The 21,426-nt window shown below is 35.7% G+C and overlaps 2 protein-coding genes, 1 long non-coding RNA gene and 1 pseudogene across 10 annotated transcripts; 2 read left to right on the top strand and 2 right to left on the bottom strand.

The window, feature by feature from the left end:
* The first annotated feature begins 3,029 nt into the window (after positions 1 to 3,029).
* LOC141484626 (uncharacterized) lies at positions 3,030 to 3,872 on the top strand. The gene is made up of 2 exons (XR_012466713.1): positions 3,030 to 3,496; positions 3,559 to 3,872. It is a non-coding gene; the product is annotated as an uncharacterized lncRNA (long non-coding RNA).
* A 3,932-nt stretch (positions 3,873 to 7,804) lies between these two features.
* Positions 7,805 to 21,426, bottom strand: LOC141484616 (WD repeat and FYVE domain-containing protein 3-like). Of its 8 annotated transcripts, none has more exons than XM_074179642.1 (10): positions 12,360 to 12,487; positions 12,191 to 12,274; positions 11,854 to 12,120; positions 11,505 to 11,766; positions 10,813 to 10,971; positions 10,534 to 10,709; positions 9,881 to 10,099; positions 9,268 to 9,417; positions 8,786 to 8,897; positions 7,806 to 8,299 (listed from the first exon to the last, which is right to left on the bottom strand). In XM_074179642.1, the coding sequence occupies exons 6-10, from the start codon at positions 10,610 to 10,612 to the stop codon at positions 8,008 to 8,010; spliced, it is 852 nt and encodes a 283-aa protein (XP_074035743.1). In that variant the 5' UTR covers positions 10,613 to 10,709; positions 10,813 to 10,971; positions 11,505 to 11,766; positions 11,854 to 12,120; positions 12,191 to 12,274; positions 12,360 to 12,487; the 3' UTR covers positions 7,806 to 8,007. The 8 variants fall into 8 exon arrangements, with proteins under 8 accessions (XP_074035758.1, XP_074035743.1, XP_074035731.1 ...); XM_074179630.1 differs by having other exon boundaries at positions 11,854 to 12,107; XM_074179639.1 differs by having other exon boundaries at positions 11,854 to 12,107; positions 12,355 to 12,456.
* On the top strand, positions 13,903 to 17,727 carry LOC141484623 (oxaloacetate tautomerase Fahd2a, mitochondrial-like; annotated as a pseudogene).
* On the bottom strand, positions 18,242 to 21,203 carry LOC141484662 (52 kDa repressor of the inhibitor of the protein kinase-like). The gene is made up of 2 exons (XM_074179789.1): positions 20,512 to 21,203; positions 18,242 to 20,443 (listed from the first exon to the last, which is right to left on the bottom strand). The coding sequence occupies exons 1-2, from the start codon at positions 20,761 to 20,763 to the stop codon at positions 18,242 to 18,244; spliced, it is 2,454 nt and encodes an 817-aa protein (XP_074035890.1). The 5' UTR covers positions 20,764 to 21,203.

Raw genomic sequence — 21,426 nt, 5'->3', positions numbered from 1 at the left:
ACCTAACCTAACCCGACCTAACCTAACCCGACCTAACCTAACCGACCTAACCTAACCCGACCTAACCTAACCCGACCTAACCTAACCCGACCTAACCTAACCCGACCTAACCTAACCCGACCTAACCTAACCCGACCTAACCTAACCCGACCTAACCTAACCCGACCTAACCTAACCCGACCTAACCTAACCCGACCTAACCTAACCCGACCTAACCTAACCCGACCTAACCTAACCCGACCTAACCTAACCCGACCTAACCTAACCCGACCTAACCTAACCCGACCTAACCTAACCCGACCTAACCTAACCCGACCTAACCTAACCCGACCTAACCTAACCCGACCTAACCTAACCCGACCTAACCTAACCCGACCTAACCTAACCCGACCTAACCTAACCCGACCTAACCTAACCCGACCTAACCTAACCCGACCTAACCTAACCCGACCTAACCTAACCCGACCTAACCTAACCCGACCTAACCTAACCCGACCTAACCTAACCCGACCTAACCTAACCCGACCTAACCTAACCCGACCTAACCTAACCCGACCTAACCTAACCCGACCTAACCTAACCCGACCTAACCTAACCCGACCTAACCTAACCCGACCTAACCTAACCCGACCTAACCTAACCCGACCTAACCTAACCCGACCTAACCTAACCCGACCTAACCTAACCCGACCTAACCTAACCCGACCTAACCTAACCCGACCTAACCTAACCCGACCTAACCTAACCCGACCTAACCTAACCCGACCTAACCTAACCCGACCTAACCTAACCCGACCTAACCTAACCGACCTAACCTAACCCGACCTAACCTAACCCGACCTAACCTAACCCGACCTAACCTAACCCGACCTAACCTAACCCGACCTAACCTAACCCGACCTAACCTAACCCGACCTAACCTAACCCGACCTAACCTAACCCGACCTAACCTAACCCGACCTAACCTAACCCGACCTAACCTAACCCGACCTAACCTAACCCGACCTAACCTAACCCGACCTAACCTAACCCGACCTAACCTAACCCGACCTAACCTAACCCGACCTAACCTAACCCGACCTAACCTAACCCGACCTAACCTAACCCGACCTAACCTAACCCGACCTAACCTAACCCGACCTAACCTAACCCGACCTAACCTAACCCGACCTAACCTAACCCGACCTAACCTAACCCGACCTAACCTAACCCGACCTAACCTAACCCGACCTAACCTAACCCGACCTAACCTAACCCGACCTAACCTAACCCGACCTAACCTAACCCGACCTAACCTAACCCGACCTAACCTAACCCGACCTAACCTAACCCGACCTAACCTAACCCGACCTAACCTAACCCGACCTAACCTAACCCGACCTAACCTAACCCGACCTAACCTAACCCGACCTAACCTAACCCGACCTAACCTAACCCGACCTAACCTAACCCGACCTAACCTAACCCGACCTAACCTAACCCGACCTAACCTAACCCGACCTAACCTAACCCGACCTAACCTAACCCGACCTAACCTAACCCGACCTAACCTAACCCGACCTAACCTAACCCGACCTAACCTAACCCGACCTAACCTAACCCGACCTAACCTAACCCGACCTAACCTAACCCGACCTAACCTAACCCGACCTAACCTAACCCGACCTAACCTAACCCGACCTAACCTAACCCGACCTAACCTAACCCGACCTAACCTAACCCGACCTAACCTAACCCGACCTAACCTAACCCGACCTAACCTAACCCGACCTAACCTAACCCGACCTAACCTAACCCGACCTAACCTAACCCGACCTAACCTAACCCGACCTAACCTAACCCGACCTAACCTAACCGACCTAACCTAACCCGACCTAACCTAACCCGACCTAACCTAACCCGACCTAACCTAACCCGACCTAACCTAACCCGACCTAACCTAACCCGACCTAACCTAACCCGACCTAACCTAACCCGACCTAACCTAACCCGACCTAACCTAACCCGACCTAACCTAACCCGACCTAACCTAACCCGACCTAACCTAACCCGACCTAACCTAACCCGACCTAACCTAACCCGACCTAACCTAACCCGACCTAACCTAACCCGACCTAACCTAACCCGACCTAACCTAACCCGACCTAACCTAACCCGACCTAACCTAACCCGACCTAACCTAACCCGACCTAACCTAACCCGACCTAACCTAACCCGACCTAACCTAACCCGACCTAACCTAACCCGACCTAACCTAACCCGACCTAACCTAACCCGACCTAACCTAACCCGACCTAACCTAACCCGACCTAACCTAACCCGACCTAACCTAACCCGACCTAACCTAACCCGACCTAACCTAACCCGACCTAACCTAACCCAACCCCCTTCCCCCCCCCCCTCCCCCCTCCCCCTTCCCCCTCCCCCCAAAGAAATCGACAAATTACAAAAACAAATATCATTTTTTTGTTTATTCAATACAATTTACTCACTAGTTTTCAAATCGACACAAAATACCTTCAACAATAAATCTGTACATGTCGTCGTCAACGTCATTAAAGAGAGCCGCTATCGAGCAATAGATGGCGGAAAGATCAGAAATTAAGAAACATCATCTTATATTACTAAATGCTGCTACCATATATTCATCCATATTTCATCAAAAATAATCATATTTTCAACGCGCAACAAAGGTGAATACCTTTCCACTTCCAACTCCGTCAGTCTTTATAAAGAGCTTATTTTTGATGTTCTTTTGGGTGATCACCCTCGAACCAAACTGCTCAGATTACTTTTACAAAACGAACTATAGATTGCGTCACCGTACATAATTGGTGTCGTTTTTCGATGATGATGTTCAAGGTAGTCAACCCTAACCCAAAATACCGGAATTAATGGGTAGCGATTTTAAATGGATTCATTTCTCAGATGGTCATCCTTACACATCTATTTTTTTTTAGCATTCAAACATTAATTATATATTGTGGCGGCATCTATTTGTTGGTAACGTACTAGTTTTCTATCGCGACTCCATTTCATTTTTTACAGTGGTATTGTAGCGTAACTTCCCTACCGCTCGTGATTTCATAATGTAATATGTTTTCGTTTTTAGTTTGTCCTCGTTTGTCATTTATACTCACTGTATCATGTTTGTTTACATCTTTTCGTTATCGACGTTAACCTATTTTTCATTTCATTCCGGTGTAAATGCTAGAGATTAGGGATCTGTATTGACAGAATTATCAACATACTTTGGCTTGGCCTATTCGCGCGGAGATGGCGCTGTCAGTAGCTTTCTCGGTATAATTAGAACTCGTTTTTCTTACACATTTCTTTATTTGAAAAAGTATTGTGGTAAAAAGTTTAGGAACGTTGGATCCATCTGCAAGTGGACTCGTTCTAGTTGATTTCGTCTATTGGAACTGCAAATAAGTTTTTCTGGAACCTTAGCGGTATTTGGAAAGGGAATTAATTTGAACATTTCTGCCTGGTCTAGGTATGTAATATATCGAGCTAAACTTTAAGCATATTATTTATATTCTTCATTTTATTTTATAGAAACTTAGTCGTACAACCGATCATCTGGGAATAAAACTTTTTTAACCCGAATTATTCTGCTTGGTGTACGAACTTATTTTTCCCACCCCACTTCAGTATTAACTGTTATAAGTTCACGAGGGACGTAACTGGCCGAGATGGAGAATTTGCCCAAAAGTATGAAGAAAAATTTAATGAAAATATCGGAAATACTGTCATTATTGAAACCTGAACAAGTTGACAGTAAAAATGCATTTTTCAACTAACAATATTAAATAAATACACAAATTTACATTAATGTACATAAATGTATAGTAATACTCTTCTGATAACAATACTTTGAGTATATCATCTACTTTATCACAAATAAAATATAAAACATATCATATATCTGGAGGCTTCTGATGAATTGTAAATTGAATAGCAATGAAAATATTCAGTAGAAAAATGCTAGCAAGCAGATGTCAAAGACACACACCATATTTCTTACATTTATGACCCCCTAATGGTTTTTCAAAAATATATTGCCCCCTATTTGCAGTTATAAAATATATAGTGTTTTGAATAGGCCCAAAGTAGGAGATATTAGCCTTCTATAAGTATACTGTGCCCGTCTATCCTACACGGTCCTTCAGGAAGAAATATAAATGTTCACAGGAGTCATAATTTTTTATTCATTTCAATTCAAGACATGGCATATTTACACTAGTACCTACATGCTAGGAATCTACGATATCACATACATTTATCAAATATAAGGAAATATACTTTGGAATGCACAATAATGCACATGTATATTGTCTACAGATGCCTGTGCACAACTTTTATTCCTATATTCGGACAATGGTTGGTTATAAAAATAATATCATTAGAGGAGTCACTTTTATAATAGAGTGGGAATAATGCAAGAAATACTTTGGAAGTATTTTAGATAAAATTAACTTTTGGAAGATACCAAATTAAACGTACAGATTAAAATTCTATAGGAACTGGAAATTGAAATGTTTTAAATTTTTATATAAATCTGAATTATAGTTGTACCCTTTTATGACATATTTATAGCTGAATACTTTAATCCAATGAGTTTTATTATCAATCAGAAAACTTTTTTTGTGATAAATAGTTAATAAAATATATGACTATATAAATATATGAATAATTCATTCAAACTCTTTCTCGCATTAAACCAACTCTATCATTGCACAAGCATTCTAACTTTTTATTTTCAAACCACTCGCAGGCAACAAACGTTATTGTTCTAAAGACATATTGCTCTGTATAAATTAATACTTGAAGAGAACAAGCTAAAGTAGAGAAAAAAAATGATTTTGATCGTCAAGTTCAAGTTGGAATAATATTTCTCATCACGAATATTGGAACTCCAGTTGTTCTGAAATTCAAAATCTTAACTCAGTTTAAACTTCATTTGTATAGATATTACACATTTATATTTTCAATGGTCCCCATGTCCTTTTTTTGAGAATCTGGTGCTCAACTTATCAGTTTTCTAATTTATTATGAAATCATTAAAAATACATTTTTAATGTATTACATGAAATATTGATAACAACAATTTTTCGTAATCCAGTTTAGAAAATATTACACCAGACATCATACTCAAAAATATCATTATTTGAATGGATTTTTTTGAGACAAGAAGGATTTCATGAATATTCAAGAGAGGGCAGGTATATTCATTCTTTGCAAAGATTTAATGAGTTTTTTGTTAAAATCAACAGCCAATAAATAAGAAAAATAAATAATTTTTGGTAACATGTGCTTATAGTCTAAGAGCTCACAATGAAAATAATGATATGATGCAACAAATGAAACTCTCCTCATTACTTGAAAAGCAATCATACAAATTCATTCATGGAGAATAAAGCGCCACCTAGCCAGTTCAGCTGAATACATTTCCACAGACTTCAAGTTAGGAATTGAAAATTTTTCGATGTCAGTGAAGTTGTATTTTTTAGAAATTTGTTCAATGACAAAGAAAAACTTTGAATTTTTTCAAAAATATTATTTATCACCCAATGAAACCATATTTTTTTAATACAGATATGGATTTTGACGTATTGGCCATCTATTTTTGAATTGTTCATCAATCAAGGGACTACTTTTCCAAGTTTTATATTTTGTCAAAATATCAATTTTTTTTTAATGGCTTCCGAGTTTTGCCGTGATCTCCAAACGTTTCAAGTGCAACTGTGGCAGTCATCTTCAGTGGCGTTGTCGTTGTCAACTGAAACTCACGTCAAAAAGAGTACTTCGACCACGCCACTGAACACTTTAATGAAATGAATAAAAACACTTTTGTCTAATTACCATTAATTAATTTCATTTATACCACCGGTTTCGAGTTCAAACCCCCCATATCAAGTATAAAACTGAAATGTGAACTTTGAAAACTCGGTTATATCGTGAGTTTTTAGGTAAGAAGGAAGGACAGGTAGTTGAACAGATTTTTTGTCCAAATAGACGTGTTCACGGAGCTTTTCGTCAAAATTTCTACCGGTTTGGCCTGCAGAGCAGAGTTCACATTTCAGTTCTATACTTGATAATGGGGTTAACCCGAAACTGGTCGTATAAATAAAATTAACTAGTGGTAATTAGATAAAAGTGTTTTTATTCATTTCATTGAAGTGATCATGAATTACCACAAAATAAACAAGTCATCAATCACACCTATCACGCCACTGAAGATGGCTGCCGCAGTTACAGTTGAAACGTTTGGAGATTATAACCAAAGAAGATCACGGCAGAACCCGGAAGCCAATCAAAACATTGACGCCAGCCGTGAAAGCCTACATTCCTATGTCAAATATCTGTTCTCTTAATAGTTGAACGAACAAGTTTTTTTGAAAAATAAAGGTTTCTACTTCGACAACTTCTACCAGTATTCTCGTTTTTCAGCCATCCGTTGTCTTCTGATAATTTATATTAATATTTTTAAAGAAACAAAATTGCTAAAACGGTACTTAATGCTAGTCACCCAGTATAAAGAGTTTTCATATAAAAATGTTCAGTGCATCTTATCTTTTTTATTTTCTCGTGCTAGCTTTCACTTTTTTGCAACGCAGTAATCAACTAGTTTTAAATACTTGTACACACTAGACAATCACATGATTATAAAAATTAATGATATAAAACATAAAAAGAATTGTATAATAATAAAAATTATTGATTAAAACAGTATTTCAAACATTAATAATGATAAACATATTTCATAAAAGTATTCAACAAATTCGAGAAAAAACGAAACAATTATAAATAGGTTTCCCGATACATGCTATAAAAATTTACATTAGTATCTATACAGACTCGTGTATTACAAGTAATACATAATATCATAATTATTCAAATCAATGAAAGTCTACCAATTGAAAATATATTTGATAAACCTCATTCTTTAACGGTTGATAAAACAATTTTTCAATAATAAAAATTCCAAATTACATTTTTGTGTAAAAATTCAGAGTCAATAATCTTTTTGGTAAATTTTATTTATGTGGACACCCGGCGATTTTGAAAAAATGTTTGACTGTACTTACGTATTTTGATGCGTTGATTACGAATCCGAAAGAAAAAAGCGGCGCTCTCCCTTATTTAGAAAGTTACGGCCTTCAAAGTTCAGAAAAGGGCAACTTTTCAGCCTTCTTTTTCACTAAATACATTTTCACTAAATAAACTATTTAAAAACACAAGCAGTTATTCACTAGGTCACCTTTACACCTTATTCCTCCTTCTTTAACACTTTTCACTTCAATAATCAACATTTTTCTTATAAAAAACTCAATTTAAAAACGAATGCTTCTCCTTGTGACATTATTCTATTTTTAGGTTAGTTACTAGTGACATTTCAGAAAAAAGCGGTTGGTATTTACCGTCGCCTACTATTTCAAATTCGTAATACACCACCAAAAACCAATTTACGATCTAAAGAATGAAGGTAAAAAACATTTGAATTACTTCAGGAATATGGACTGCATCAGTCGTACCAACCATATCAATAATCTTAAAAACGTAAAATACAGTGATATGTAACCAAAAAGCAGCTCCGTACATTTTTTAACATTTTTATAAGAAAAATGTTGATTATTGAAGTGAAAAGTGTTAAAGAAGGAGGAATAAGGTGTAAAGGTGACCTAGTGAATAAATGCTTGTGTTTTTAAATAGTTTATTCAGTGAAAAAGAAGGCTGAAAAGTTGCCATTTTCTGAACTTTGTAGGGCCGTAACTTTTTAAATAAGGGAGAGCGCCGATTTTTTCTTTCGGATTCGTAATCAACGCATCATAATACGTAAGTACAGTCAAACATTTTTTCAAAATCGCCGGGTGTCCACATAACGAAAATTTACCATCTTTTTATTAAAAAAGGTGTATCTGATTCACCACAAAAAATTCATTGACTTGAATAACCATGCTTTTGTTAGATGTAAATGGAGGTTCAACAGAGTTTCTATGACATTCAACGTTCAGCTTTGAGAGCTGCATAACAACTTTGACAGACTCTAACTGGCTTCAGTATGCGTAAACGAGATATTTCACATTCAAACTTGATGCACTTTGAACAGAATACCTGTCGGCAATTCCTACAATGGTGCTTTCTCTCATATATTGTGAATTTATTGCTGCATCCAGCACAGTAATCCGCCCCTTCGTCTTTCAACCAATGATCGGCAGCTCTTCCCGGGATGTCACAAACACTCCAAGAAAATACTCTACCTCCAGTATCACCCACGTACACGCAACGGTGATCTCTAAAAATAAATAATAATCAAATAATTATACACAGAAACATACCCCCTACAAGACTGAAATTCAGGAGCTATGTTACCAACATAACAATTAAAATTGTGGCAGCAGGTGCAACTTATATAACACTTTCACAACTACTATAAGAAAAACCTTTAGAGGAACTGATACAAATTTCATTTTTGAAGATATATTCAAGTGATGTTGGTAATTTTATGACAAGAGCAAAAAGACCTTAGTCAAAAATCGGTTGAACACATTTCATGGAAATGTATTGGTGTCTCAAGAGTGTGCACATTATTCAGATAAATTAATTGATGCTATAAAATTATTCTACCGAGTACCAGATTTCTCAAATATATTACCATGAAAGGCCAAACTCTTGAAACAATGGGACATTTTCATCACCTCTCAAGTGATTGTATTATCAAAAAATATCTGTCTTTGAAATTGAGAGTATGTTATACAATTAGCAAAACAGTTTTACTTACTTTGATACTGCCGAAGCTGTCACAGATGCAGGTTCGGCATTATCTTTTCTGTCGTAAGCTGTGTGCATGGTGAGTTTACTTCTAAATACCAACTGTCTCTGCCATTTGAAACCTGAAATGTTTAAATAAAACAATACACTGCTTCTAACAAATTTTTGCTTCAAGGTACTCTTGATTGATAGGACTTGTAAGGACAGGAACATCTTTTCTTTTTTCCCTGTATGTAAATAGATAATTTATTGATTATGAAGTAATCAATACAAAGCAGGATTGTTTACGTTTAGATTTTCCTACTGATGAATTTTCCTACTGAAAATAGTTCAATATTGTCAGCCTACATTAATAATTTGTTGAATTTTGGTTAATTTCAAACATATTTTCAGTAGAATCGATTGATGTACCATCAGAATCTTTTCGATTTATGACAGAAAAATATGAAAGTGTGATCAAAAATCGAATGAGCAGAAATGAAATATCCTTACCGGGTCTAAGAGGGTTCAAGGGATTAATTGGTTTCTTTTTGGCTTCAGAAATCATAACAAAAGAATCTGTGAGGCTTGTATCTGATTTGCTAGTTCTCATTCCCGATCCATCATCCACGTCAATGCTGGCACACTCGGCGCTATTACCGCCTGAATGAAAAAAAATTGATATTAAATTTTTGTCAACCTCGAAAAAAAAGAGTTTAATAACAATTTGACATATATGGTATGTAATATCATTGACACTATGATATTTTCACATTTACTAAGTTATTGGGGCTTTAAAAAAAATAATTTTTTTTATAGGTGTATGTTTGTAGGTATGTATGTTTGTACACGTTTTTCTCAGAAAGTAATAGTCAGATTATGAATATTTTGTCTACGAAATGGAGCAAGTTTCATGATAATTGGTTCGATAGATTTCAGATATGGAATAATAAGTATATATAAGTGTGATGACTTGGTTTGTTAATACAAGCTCGTTTACAATGTCAAAAGGAAAAAATCTTAAAACCTTGTTCAGATAGTAGTAGAATTATGAAAAAAAAAATTAAAATGGCCGTTTTCAAACTGGCTTCAGCCGCGGCGAGACAATTGTTTTTCCTACTCCTACCTTCACTTTTTCTGAAACCACCATGCACCCTCGATCTTCTCCGCCTCGCAGGAGCTACAGGAGGTGCACACTCTTCGGTATCACTGCAAGTTTCCTTTTCATCTTGCTGTTCACTTCTCCATTCCTTGGTGCTGCTATCGTTACTTTTTTGCCTATCCACAGAACTTTTAACATTTTCTTCGGATAAACTGCTCTCAGAACCTGATTTCATGAGACTACCTAGAATAGAAAATTTAATGGAAACTTATAATTTGGAAATTCGTGGGAAATATTCTACATGCATATCACAATTTACAGATTTCACCATAGATTATTTTTGTATCAACTTAAAAAACGAGTGGAGGATATTTCTTGTGAAATTCTTTCTTCTACATTAATAGATTATAAAAGGATGTTCCAACTAAAACTTGACCATCCTTTGAGTCAGAATTGGACGTGTGATGGAATATTAAAAAGGAGTCACCCTTTTTGGCAACACTTCACTAACATATCACCACAGTCGTTTAATTAGTATGTCCTACTGTTTGTTTTTTCCAAGTTAACACACCTTTTTGATGATCCAAAATGAAGAGAAAATTAAATTCCTGCAGTTTGTTACCATTCACTAAATAAAAAAAAATGTTATAATGAACTGAAACAATAAAATTGCTCACTCATAGATCCAGTACCGGGAACGTTGATTTGCTTGACAACGTCAATGGTGTATGGGAGAAGGTTTAGTTGCACTTTCATTACAAGGTATTGGTGATTTAGACTCTACCACAGGTTTGCAAGAAGTTGTAATGATTCTTTCTTCCTCAGGAACTTGAACATAATCTATTGACCACATCTAAAAGTAAATGTTTAATATATCAAGAACTACATTATTTGCCTAAATAATTATTTCTTGTAGCAAAGAAAACAAAATATGTAATCAGTTTACAAATTCTTACTCGAGTCACTCCATCAGTTGAACCAGTCATGATTACATTCAAGTGGTCCCGTGAGTTTGTGAAAATGCTACACACAAAATTTGTTGCATTCTATCAGCTCTTCCTACGCATGTGTTTACATTTGATAATTCATCGCCATTTATACTCCAGACATGCAACCTGAAAAAAAGATAAAAATAAAAGGTAGCATTAGAGCAATATTCATTTCAGCAATGATTTTTTTATCCATATTCACACAAAAAATCCATACTGTTAAAGAACACAAATGAAAAGTGAAAAAAGCAAAAAAGATATCATCATATTACAAATCGAAAATAAAGAAATTGGAAAAAGAAACTAAAAGAACCTGGAACAGAATAAATAGTGAATCAAATATAGAAAAGGTGAAATCATAATTCAGCACGACATTATTATTTTTGGTTTAGTTAAAATAGTATAAACAAGGGTGACAAGTTTTGTGATTTATCAACAACAGTTACCAGCAAATTTATTCTGCTAAAAATCTACAAGAGTGGTAAGTTATGAAAGTATGATGAAGATTCCTATTGCTACTTAGTCAATGCTATCAATCCTATGTAACCGCATTTTCTTGAAGGGATCCAACATCAAAATAACCCTGCATGAAATGAAGTAAAATTGAAATCAGCAGAGTAAACTGAAATTTTAGGTATACACACATGTATAGAACTAACCAAGTGGCAGCACAGGTTGCTATGTCTCCAGTTAAATCATTGATTGCGACTGCCGCCACTGGTCTCGCGTGACCTCTGAGCTGCCTGACAAAAACTCCTCGTGACAAGTCCCATTGATCGCCGTGCAATCTCTCGAACCAGATATGATGACATTGTAAGCCGGACTAGCTGCGAGGCAAGTAATGGCATCAGTATGGGCATACAAATTATGTTTGATGCTCAGATTCTTCTACCTTGATTCATATTCCCAAACTGTCACAACCTGTTTTCCAAAAATTATTGTTGAAATTAAATATTTTCGTAGTCGACACAAATATTTCAGGATTAAACAAAAAAAACTGTTGCTTACCGAACTGGTACCTGCTGTAACAATCAACTTGGGAGACGGACAAACGCAAGCTAAAATCTCCCCGTTATTTTGTATCACACTTTCGGATACAAAAACAGCTTTGTCACTTTCGTAGTTTCCTATCCTTAATGAATGGTCTGCGAAGCCCCAGGCCACATATTTGTTGAATAAAGGAGGCATCAAGACCTTATTTTGTTCGACTGCCAGGACAGTTCGTTCTATATGTAATATTTGACCTACAGATCTCTTCACTTCTGCAATGAAAATCTGAATCAGTATGAAATATTTTTCAACATTTTGTAAAAGTTATGGAAAATGAGAAATTTTCCGTAGTTACCGTAGAATTATTCCCCATTTCGCGGTGTTGAAGGCATTTTTGACATCTATTAGATATATTACATCTAACCTAACCTAACGTAACCTAAAACAGTTACCGATATCAAGAACGAACGTAGTTTCGAATGTTGAATTTAGAAAAAGTTTTCATTCTGAACTTCCAACCTAACCTCCAATTCAGAACGAACGTATTTTCGAATATTTCATTTAAAAAAATATTCATTTCAACATGTGAAAGAGCAGATTATCCGTCACGACCTACTTTCAAGAGTGGATACATCTTAAATGTAACTGTTGTCCCGCCATCTGAAATGAAGTAGCCGAAGCTTTGGCTCCTAACAGAAACCGTTGTTCAAAAAGAAATAAAACAGTCTGCTTTTCATGTTATTGACGTATGTTGGCATTCTCTGAAGAAAATAATTTTTTTTGACATAGATGAACGTTATTAAACTCTTTCTCTTTCTATTTTAGTCAACTAGTGAACCCGAGGTCAAGCGATGAGAAATTGTTTTTCATTTTACGTTTAAGCGAATACAACGATCTTTCATATCACCTCATCCTGTTGGTTTTTCCATGTGTAAACCAATTATCAACAGGGAATTCATGAGAATTCAAGGGAGGAATAGGTTAAAGTCGGATATGCCAAGGTCACTAACACTGACGCCTTGCATCACAACGATAACACACCCATATTATCTACAAATACTTAATAATCCAATAAAACGTTCGCGTACTTTCGGCTCATCAAATGAAAATTTTTTGCCAAAAAAATTATCCTATCAAATTTGTCTATTTCTAGTCATGTGTGTCGAAATAACCAATGAAACCATCATTACACTGATAACTTACCCATGGATAGTTTTCACGGGTAGTTATCACTTATGTCATGACATTGCTAAGCAACCAACACAATAAAGTTGTTTGACATTTCAGTAATTCAATTTATTTCGAAAATGTCACTTCCTCAAAACCTTATTTGAATATTGATCAGGAACATCATAACCAAATAATCAATAGTATGCGTGGAAACACCTATGCAGTAACCGAGGCAAATACAGCAAGATCAACGGAATAACATTATACGAATTGTTCTTTTAATAACTGTGTGTTCAATAAATAATTTTGTTCGAATTGCAAAAAATTTTCTCACCGAATATCCCTCGAACATTGATAAATAACTCATAATTTTATCACAACTTCCTCAAGCACGTTATTTTAGGTAATATCCCTCCGCCTTCGGCGTCGGGATGTTACCAAATAACGTGCTTTCGAAAACTGTGATAAAATTATTTCGTTAGTTATCAATGTCCTTGGGATATTATAGCTGAAAATTAATCAAGCTCAAACTGCAGACCCACTAGAAAGAAGAGTCGTTAGTTATTAAGGTAATAAAAAGCAAAATATTCGGCACATTTCTCTCCTACATTCGTTTTCTTCAAACCGGTTACCTGCCTGCATTATGTGTTTCCCGATTTCAGTCAATTCAGTGCTTGGTTGCGTGTAGGACTTGATTGTCTCTCGTACAATATTTATCTTATCATCCATCACAAACGCAACAGTTTCGTTTGTTGTAATTTTTATGTAATTCTTGAAATCATTTTATCATGAGTGCCAATTTTTTTTTATAATACAAGATTAATATTACGTAGAGCTACTTCGAAAGGTGTATCAGCATCAGTTTCGAGAAATTTTTCGGTATCGTTTCCCAAAAAAATGAGGCTGGTTCAGTACAAATTGCAATGGGGGGGCAGCAACAGCTGGGGGCACAGCTCACCATCGGGGGAGATATAATCGACATTAGCGCAGTGGACTCTTCCATACCCAACTCTCTCGTTGCTTTCTTAGCGAAGGGAGGTGGCATATACGAAAAAGCTAAAAGATAAACATCCATGTTTCTATTATTCCAGGATGGTTTGGTTGCATAGATTTTTATAGACAGATCCGGCATCAGCCTAACTGATAGATATATTTATTTTTCGTTTTCACAATAATTTCGACTTTTTACTCATAACTTTAACTCGTAATTTTGACTCAAGTCAAACTCATAAGTTTCAGGTTTAATGCTGAACTAGTAATTTCAGCTTTGATGTCAAAATATTAAATTTAAATCCACAATTCCGATAACAGCGTTAAAATTTAATCTTCAACTTTAGAGTCAAAATCAATTTTTTAACTTTCAGTTTCGATTTTAAACTCAACATTTCGGTTTTGGCGACACAATCAGGATTTTCATTCTCAATTTCAATATTGATATTTTGACTTCAAGTTCGTAATCTGTCGAGTATTTGGGTCGAAATTTCATCTTTAAACTTGTATTTTCGACTTCATACTCAATAATTCGACTTTCAACTCTTAATTCAAATTTCTAGTTTAAACACAATTATGTCATCAAAATCCAATTTTTTTTCTACTTCTGACTAATTGGCCCAAGGTATTGACTCAAATATTCCACACTCAAACGAGGAGCAAAAACTTGATCAGTGAGGTAGTAAAGCAACTTATTGATTTAAAGAAGATCACATGGAGCCCAAAATAAGCATAAAATGATGACGTAGCCTGATTCAACAAAATGTTATTTCCATCAAATGAAGACAAAAATTTGAGAACAGTAAAAAATTAGCCTGAAACTATGCTGATATTATTTCTTGAAAATAATTGCAAAAATCCAAAGTCGTTCTGCTAGCTTAAAAGATGTGTTTCTAATGGAGTTCTCATGTAAGTTTTCAGTATAGTCGGCAACAAAACATAATTCCGTGACAGTTTCACGTTACTCGTGTTGTAGCGAAAATAGTATCATTAGTTCAAAATTGGCAGTAGGTACACTTTAAAAAACTATTGTTGATGCTTTAAAACTGGATCAGGCTACAATTCGATATAATATTTCATCAGTCTTGAAAATTATTAGTTTGAACATAATCTTAATTTCATTGAAAGGTCATATTGTCAAATGAAATGAAAACGTTTTTTTGACTATTTGATTTGAAATGATCTATCAATTCCAATTGAAAACTTTCTGAATTATCGTTAACAAAATACTCATTACATTATCATTTAGATAAATATTTCGCAATGTATTTTTTGTTGTTGTTCACCAAAAATAATAATTATGATATATGAATACTAAAATCGCATGACTTCTTCAATTTGGTATGCATGTTTAATAACAATTGATATTAAATATCTTGCATTTGTTGTTTTAAAGTTTCTATTTTCACACGACAAGGACAAATGTTGCATAACATAATAGAAAGCAGAACCATTCTCAATCTTGATCTGGGGCTGAAGCCCTATGCTAGATCCTATAAAGCTGTAATATGTTCAATGTTTTTAGAGATATACCAAATTGACATTTTATGGATTGATGATAAAATTAGCAGGTGGAAACTCGACAGAAATTATATCAGACATTTTCGATTGTTGCAATTTGTGCATATAATTGTTTTTATATTGATTCGTTTACAAGTGAAAGTATTACAAACTGAAATTTTCATAGAAATTTGAACTTTTTCCACAATGTAATGATATTCATTTTGAAATATATTAATTTACCAACCAAAATAAATATTTTAAATAGGTACGGGTCTGTACAGGTGAACTTGCCGGTAATATCAATAATAATATTTGAAAGTCTTCGCACCGTGCTGTGTTTACAATCTTCAACAAAAACGTCAATTCGGTATATCTTTGAAAGGATACTATATTTTTTCTAACTGAAATTTCCTTTCCTTTCTATCGATCTCATTCAAGATTTCTCAAAACAATAGACTTTCGTACCAGAGTAGTACCACTGAATAAGATGTATTTCTGATCGAAACATCGCTACTCATCATTAGAATATTAAAATACCAATGCAGTGTATCCGAGTTCTATTTTCAAATAGTTCACTGTCATTGAGATGGTTGAAATAGTCATGAATTCGCTTCATCCTTATATTTCTCGTTTAAGTCAGAGATTTAGGTTTAGGAACACTCTTTGCAATTGTTTCTGATGAATAATTTATCAGTGAATCATCACTTTGTAGATGTTGTAACCTTTCGTGTTTTCGAATTGTTTTGTTACTTTTTTCAGATTCCACCATTCCTGAAAAAACTATTTTGTCAAAATGACCATTTTTTCTAATAATCACAAAACAATCAGAGATAAAGAATTTTTTCACTGAAATACCGAGATGAAGAAAAATTTTCCCATTTTTAATTTTTCTGCGAAAATGGGTATTTTTTCAAAACTTCATTCGTTTCAGACTCATCTGAAAATCAGTTTTTTCACTACCGAGGTTTGAACTCAATGATGAAAGTTAAATCTGTTCTGTTTTTGGTTCAGGCACAATATTTCATCATAAATAGCGGCGGACACTTTTTGAAACACATTATGGGGGTAGTAGGTTCCTTTGAAAATTTTATATTATAACTCTTTTCATTCAAAAGTAATCAGTAATCTATGAAGAGAAGAGTTGAAATTGTTACTTTTCCCTGGGACGCAGATGAAAACCCAACGTAACTGGCAGCGACAGTACAAAGTCATAGTGAACGTATTTTTTTGTATAAAATCTTTCGTAATTATATTTTAATAGTATTGAACTGAATTGTCTCTCGCCATTTCTCTGGGCTATATATTTTTTCATTGTGAAATTTTTATTTTTTTCACATTAAACGAATTAATGGATATCTCAGTAACTACAGATAAGTCTACTAATACTTCACTCATGAAAAAATTTGACTCCAGTGAGAAAGTCATAGTTTTCGAGTTGTTTTTAAAAAGAAAAAAATGATAAACTTACTTAATAAATATTCTACAGCAGTAATATTTTTGGTATGTTTTAACTACAACTTCTGATATTTCTATTATTGTTCAAAATATTTTAGAACATTTCAGTGTTATAATGATTATAGATATAGACAAAAAATTTATATCTGTCTTAAACTGTAAAGAGTATAGCGGTAACAAACTAAGAAATACAATCTGACCCTGTCTGTTTCAAGACTATAATACCATGGAAGTATTTCCTCTCAGAAGACCAAAAATATTTTTAACTCTATATCTTTCTTTTTCAGAATAGTTGCAGAAGGTAAATTGGTAACACCTCTCAACAAAGTTGAACTTTTATCCCCTATTACCAATCCAGACAAAGTTGCCTGTGTGGGACTTAATTATAGTGGACATTGTGAGGAGCAAAATATACCACTACCTCAAGAACCAATGATCTTCAGTAAATTCTCTTCTTGTATCGTTGGACCTTTCAGCAATGTCGAGATACCACCAATCACAAACGTAGGAATTTTTTATGCACCAAAGTCGAAACCGTCAGGCCAATATGTATATTCATTTCAAATGCTGCCACCGATATTGGAATAGAATATTTGTTATTAACATTCGGTGGGTATTGAGCCAATAATGGAATTACACTTTCAAGCGATATATATTCATTCAAATGATGCGTTCAATCTACCCCAGATTGATATAACATTATCTATGCTTGAATCAAAATGAAATCAATACTGATGTTTTTTAAACTATAACCTTAGAATGATCTCAGAAGTTTAATCCCTGTGTCAAATGTTCCTACATATATATGAATAATATAACACCAAAAATGCATGCATAAATTGTCATGTGTGGAACTGAATTTGTACATGCAGTGGCGTGCCCAGGATTTTGCCTTGGGGGGGGTCAGGCAGAAAGCCAGGGCCTTTCCGTGGGGTCTGGGGAATATCCCGCAGTTAGGTGGGGGATCCGGGGGTCCGCCCGCCGGGAAATTTTTGAAAAATACGTGTTCAATATTGCTGATTCAGGCTATCTAAAAGTACTGGCCGTAACTTCACAAAAGTCAGTTTACTCCAACACTTTTTAATTGTGAGTAACGGAAATACCTTTAATATACTGTTTTTACTGTTTGTTGTTTATCATGAAAACGTTTATAGAATAGTAGGGCAAAATAAAACAAATTTTTTATTTTTTAGGGACAATAAACAAATATGTTTTGTACTTTCAACTTCAGAATAAACACCAGTACATTGGTATATGAAGTAAAAAATCGTATCTTACAGCTTAAAGTTTAGCTTTCTTGGTTTTTAGAGAGTTCGTTTAACACTTCCTCACAACTTACACTAACGTCCTTGTGAATATACAGCAAAGCTAGACCATTTAGTCTTGCTTCTTTGCTAGAGTTTCTCAGATAGTCCTTTAAGTAGCGGAGTGTAGAAAAAGACCGTTCTGCAGTGCACGAAGTGACCGGCAATGTTGCTAGAATCTGTAAGAGCTTGAAGACAGCCGGAAACATATACCTGTTACAGGACTGCAATGCTTCAATTCCAGATATCTTTTTTTGTAGATGCTTGGTCGGCTTTGACTGTTTATGGGTCTCTTCTCGAAGTTGGTTGACTGCAACTAATCTCTGGTGCCATATTTTAATTTCGGCATACAGTTCAGCTGGTCCTTGGATGTACGACAATAAATCACTTTGGTATATCTTGAAAAGTATTTCACATGACACCTGAGTAGTTTTATTTTCCATTTTTGAGTTTGTCAAAACATCAAAAGATGTTAGAACATCCTTGTGGGAGATAAAGCGCTCAGTAAGCTGGCTGATGAAGTGGTCAACAAAGGGAATAAACAGGGACCTGCGATAGTAAGATTCAGGACCATCATTTTCTACATTTTCTCTGCACGTCTGCCGTGATGTTGTACGAGGGATGTCTATAGAGATACCCTCTCTCTTGCATATATCTTGAGCATCTTTAAAAATTACAGAAAATTCTTCATCAGCCTTTTCCCTTACTTCCTTCAGTACATTTACTGTTGATTCTGCATAGTTTACAGCACTTGTAAGATCAATTTCTTCCGTCTCCAAATACTTTGTTAATGGAATACTGAAAGTAAATATCTTCTTAATTACAAACAGTGATAAAATAAAGTCAGCCTTAGTCAAGGCGCAATGCAGTATATTGGCGTTTGAACTACTTTCTCGATCATCCCATGTTGATATGTCTTCTAAGCTCCTCAGTATTGCTTCATAATTTTCAGCAAAAACCATTATTGCTTTGTGCCGCTGGATCCATCGGGTAGGACTACATTGCATCAGTTTATTGGAGTTTTTCTCCAAGAATTTCTTTAAAACTGCTTGCCTTTTTGGAGTATGTAGAAAATCATAAGTTTTGCTTACTATACCCATACAGTTTCTTATCATGGTACTGTTGCAAGCATCTGATATAGCCAAGTTCAAAGAATGGCTGCTGCAATGAACATATAAAGCGCTTGGAACTTCTTTTTTTATGAACGCCTGCACACCATTAAAAGCACCACTCATAGCAAACGCCCCATCATACCCTTGACCTCGTATGTACTCTGTAGATATGCCAAAACTTCTTAGTTTCTTTAAAATAATATCGCTCAATCCCTTTCCAGTCAAATCATTAACTGGAACAAACTGCAGGAAATCTTCTCTTATGGTTAATGTCTCTTGATCAATGTATCTAGCACAAAGTGACAGCTGTTCTGTGCACGAAATGTCAGTAGTCTCGTCAGCTATTACCGTAAAACACTGAGCAGCATTTACTTTAGCCACCAATTTTGTCAAAATTAAATCATTACATGTTGATATAATTTCATTTTGCGTTTTTGCGCTTATATATGTTGCATTTTTGTCTGCATTCATCAAATGCTGTTTTAAGTCTTCATCACCACTTTCAACCCGCATTCTCAAAAGTGCCCGAAAATTACCTTCGTTTTCAACAAGGTCTTGGTCGTCTGTAATGTTAAGTATACCTCCATCCCTATGACCCCTTAAGGCCAAACCTTGTCTGCCACAAAATATGACAGTTTTTATGACAGGAGTTAAACGGCGTCTATTTTCTTTGGCCTGGTCAGCTCCACTCTTATCTATTTGAGCAACAATGCTTTGTTTTGCGCCACGCCTGATGGATAAAAAGTTTTCAGCATCAAGTTTGCATTTTGATTGGTAAGAAGTCAACTGATGTTTGGAAAAATCTTCAAGAGCATGTTTCCAATCACAATACTTTGATGTGACCAACCTTCCAAGTGGCAATCCTTGTTTTCCTGCTCCGCATGGCGCAAATAAAAAACAATATTTACACAAAGCTCCGTTCAGTTTCTTTGAGTAGGTTACCCACTCTTTTGATTTTAGCCAGCTGTACTGAAATTTCAGTTGGCGCTTTCCAAACTGCGTAGACGGGAATTTGAAATTTTCATCTGGAACCCAAGCATCCGTCAAAAGTTTCTCCTTTTCTTCTTTGGTTACCTAAAAATGTATAGCCATCATTAGGGAATACTGACTTGAAAATAAAGAGCAAACAATTTTATATTTACCTGTCCGTGAATATATAATCCTATGTCATTAGGATAAAAATCATTTAAGTTGCAACCATCTCCATCTTTGCCATCTTCTTCAGGTTTTCTATGCAATTCACTCAATTCAGTATTTTTGGTAGGTATGTTCATAGATCCAGATCCCGCATTTTCCGTGTCATCTGGAGCTTCCTTAGGCACAGTTTGCTTCTTGAAAAACTTAAATAGAAATAGTGTACCCTGATTACTAGCCTTACGTTTATTCTCACTCATATTTAGAAAAAACCTCTCAAAAATAGTGGAACATACGTCACTTTTCGGCGCACAACAATAGCTCAGCTGAGCTCTACACACGTACACTGCACTAGACGACAGACTAGAGAGAACTGAGACTTTGAGAACAGAGAACAAAGCTCACAACTCACGTCGGCGTTGGCACTTTTGGACGAGTCCATTTCATGGCGAGGGCGGGGGAGGGCGCACCTGTTCTGGGAAGTTCGGGTGAGTCCATTATTAATGAACTTTTCGGGAGGGGATTCTTCGTATATTACGTACGTTTACAGAAGTTTAGTAACGCTAAAAAAGGAAAGTGAACTAAGTTTGGTAAAACTTTTATGCTTGTGTCATTAATTTTTTTTTAATATCATACTAATTATTTTTTTATTTTGAAAATTTCAATATTAGCCCTGGAGGGGGTCCGGTCCCGCTCGTCCCCCCCCTTGGGCACGCCCCTGTGTACATGAGATTGTCAGAAGCGAATATCTACTTTATAAGTAATAAATTCTTACCTTCGTTTTTTCAAGTTTCACAACACATCCACTTACTAACCACAATTACTAACAACTAACAAATAACCTAAAAATTTAATACACATGTCAACCATAAAAAGTAAAAAGGTAACTGCTGTGAAGAATGAAGAACAGAAGAAGAGGATCG

Source organism: Leptinotarsa decemlineata, unplaced genomic scaffold (genome assembly GCF_025532065.1).
Source record: "Leptinotarsa decemlineata unplaced genomic scaffold, Ldec_3_MD MMD2_P_RNA_scaffold_14, whole genome shotgun sequence".
NCBI lineage: Eukaryota > Metazoa > Arthropoda > Insecta > Coleoptera > Chrysomelidae > Leptinotarsa > Leptinotarsa decemlineata.
The sequence above is the reverse complement of the archived record's forward strand: the minus strand, read 5'-3'. Positions and strand labels throughout refer to the sequence as shown.

Coding starts and splice junctions, on each gene's coding strand:
- LOC141484616 (XM_074179647.1), bottom strand. CDS start 10,612: ATGAAAGTGCAACTAAACCTTCTCCCATACACCATTGACGTTGTCAAG. Junction 10,100..10,533: donor TCCCGGTACTGGATCTATGA/GTGAGCAATTTT, acceptor TTTCTATTCTAG/GTAGTCTCATGAAATCAGGT. Junction 9,418..9,880: donor TGGTTTCAGAAAAAGTGAAG/GTAGGAGTAGGA, acceptor TTTTTCATTCAG/GCGGTAATAGCGCCGAGTGT.
- LOC141484662 (XM_074179789.1), bottom strand. CDS start 20,763: ATGAGTGAGAATAAACGTAAGGCTAGTAATCAGGGTACACTATTTCTA. Junction 20,444..20,511: donor GATTATATATTCACGGACAG/GTAAATATAAAA, acceptor ATACATTTTTAG/GTAACCAAAGAAGAAAAGGA.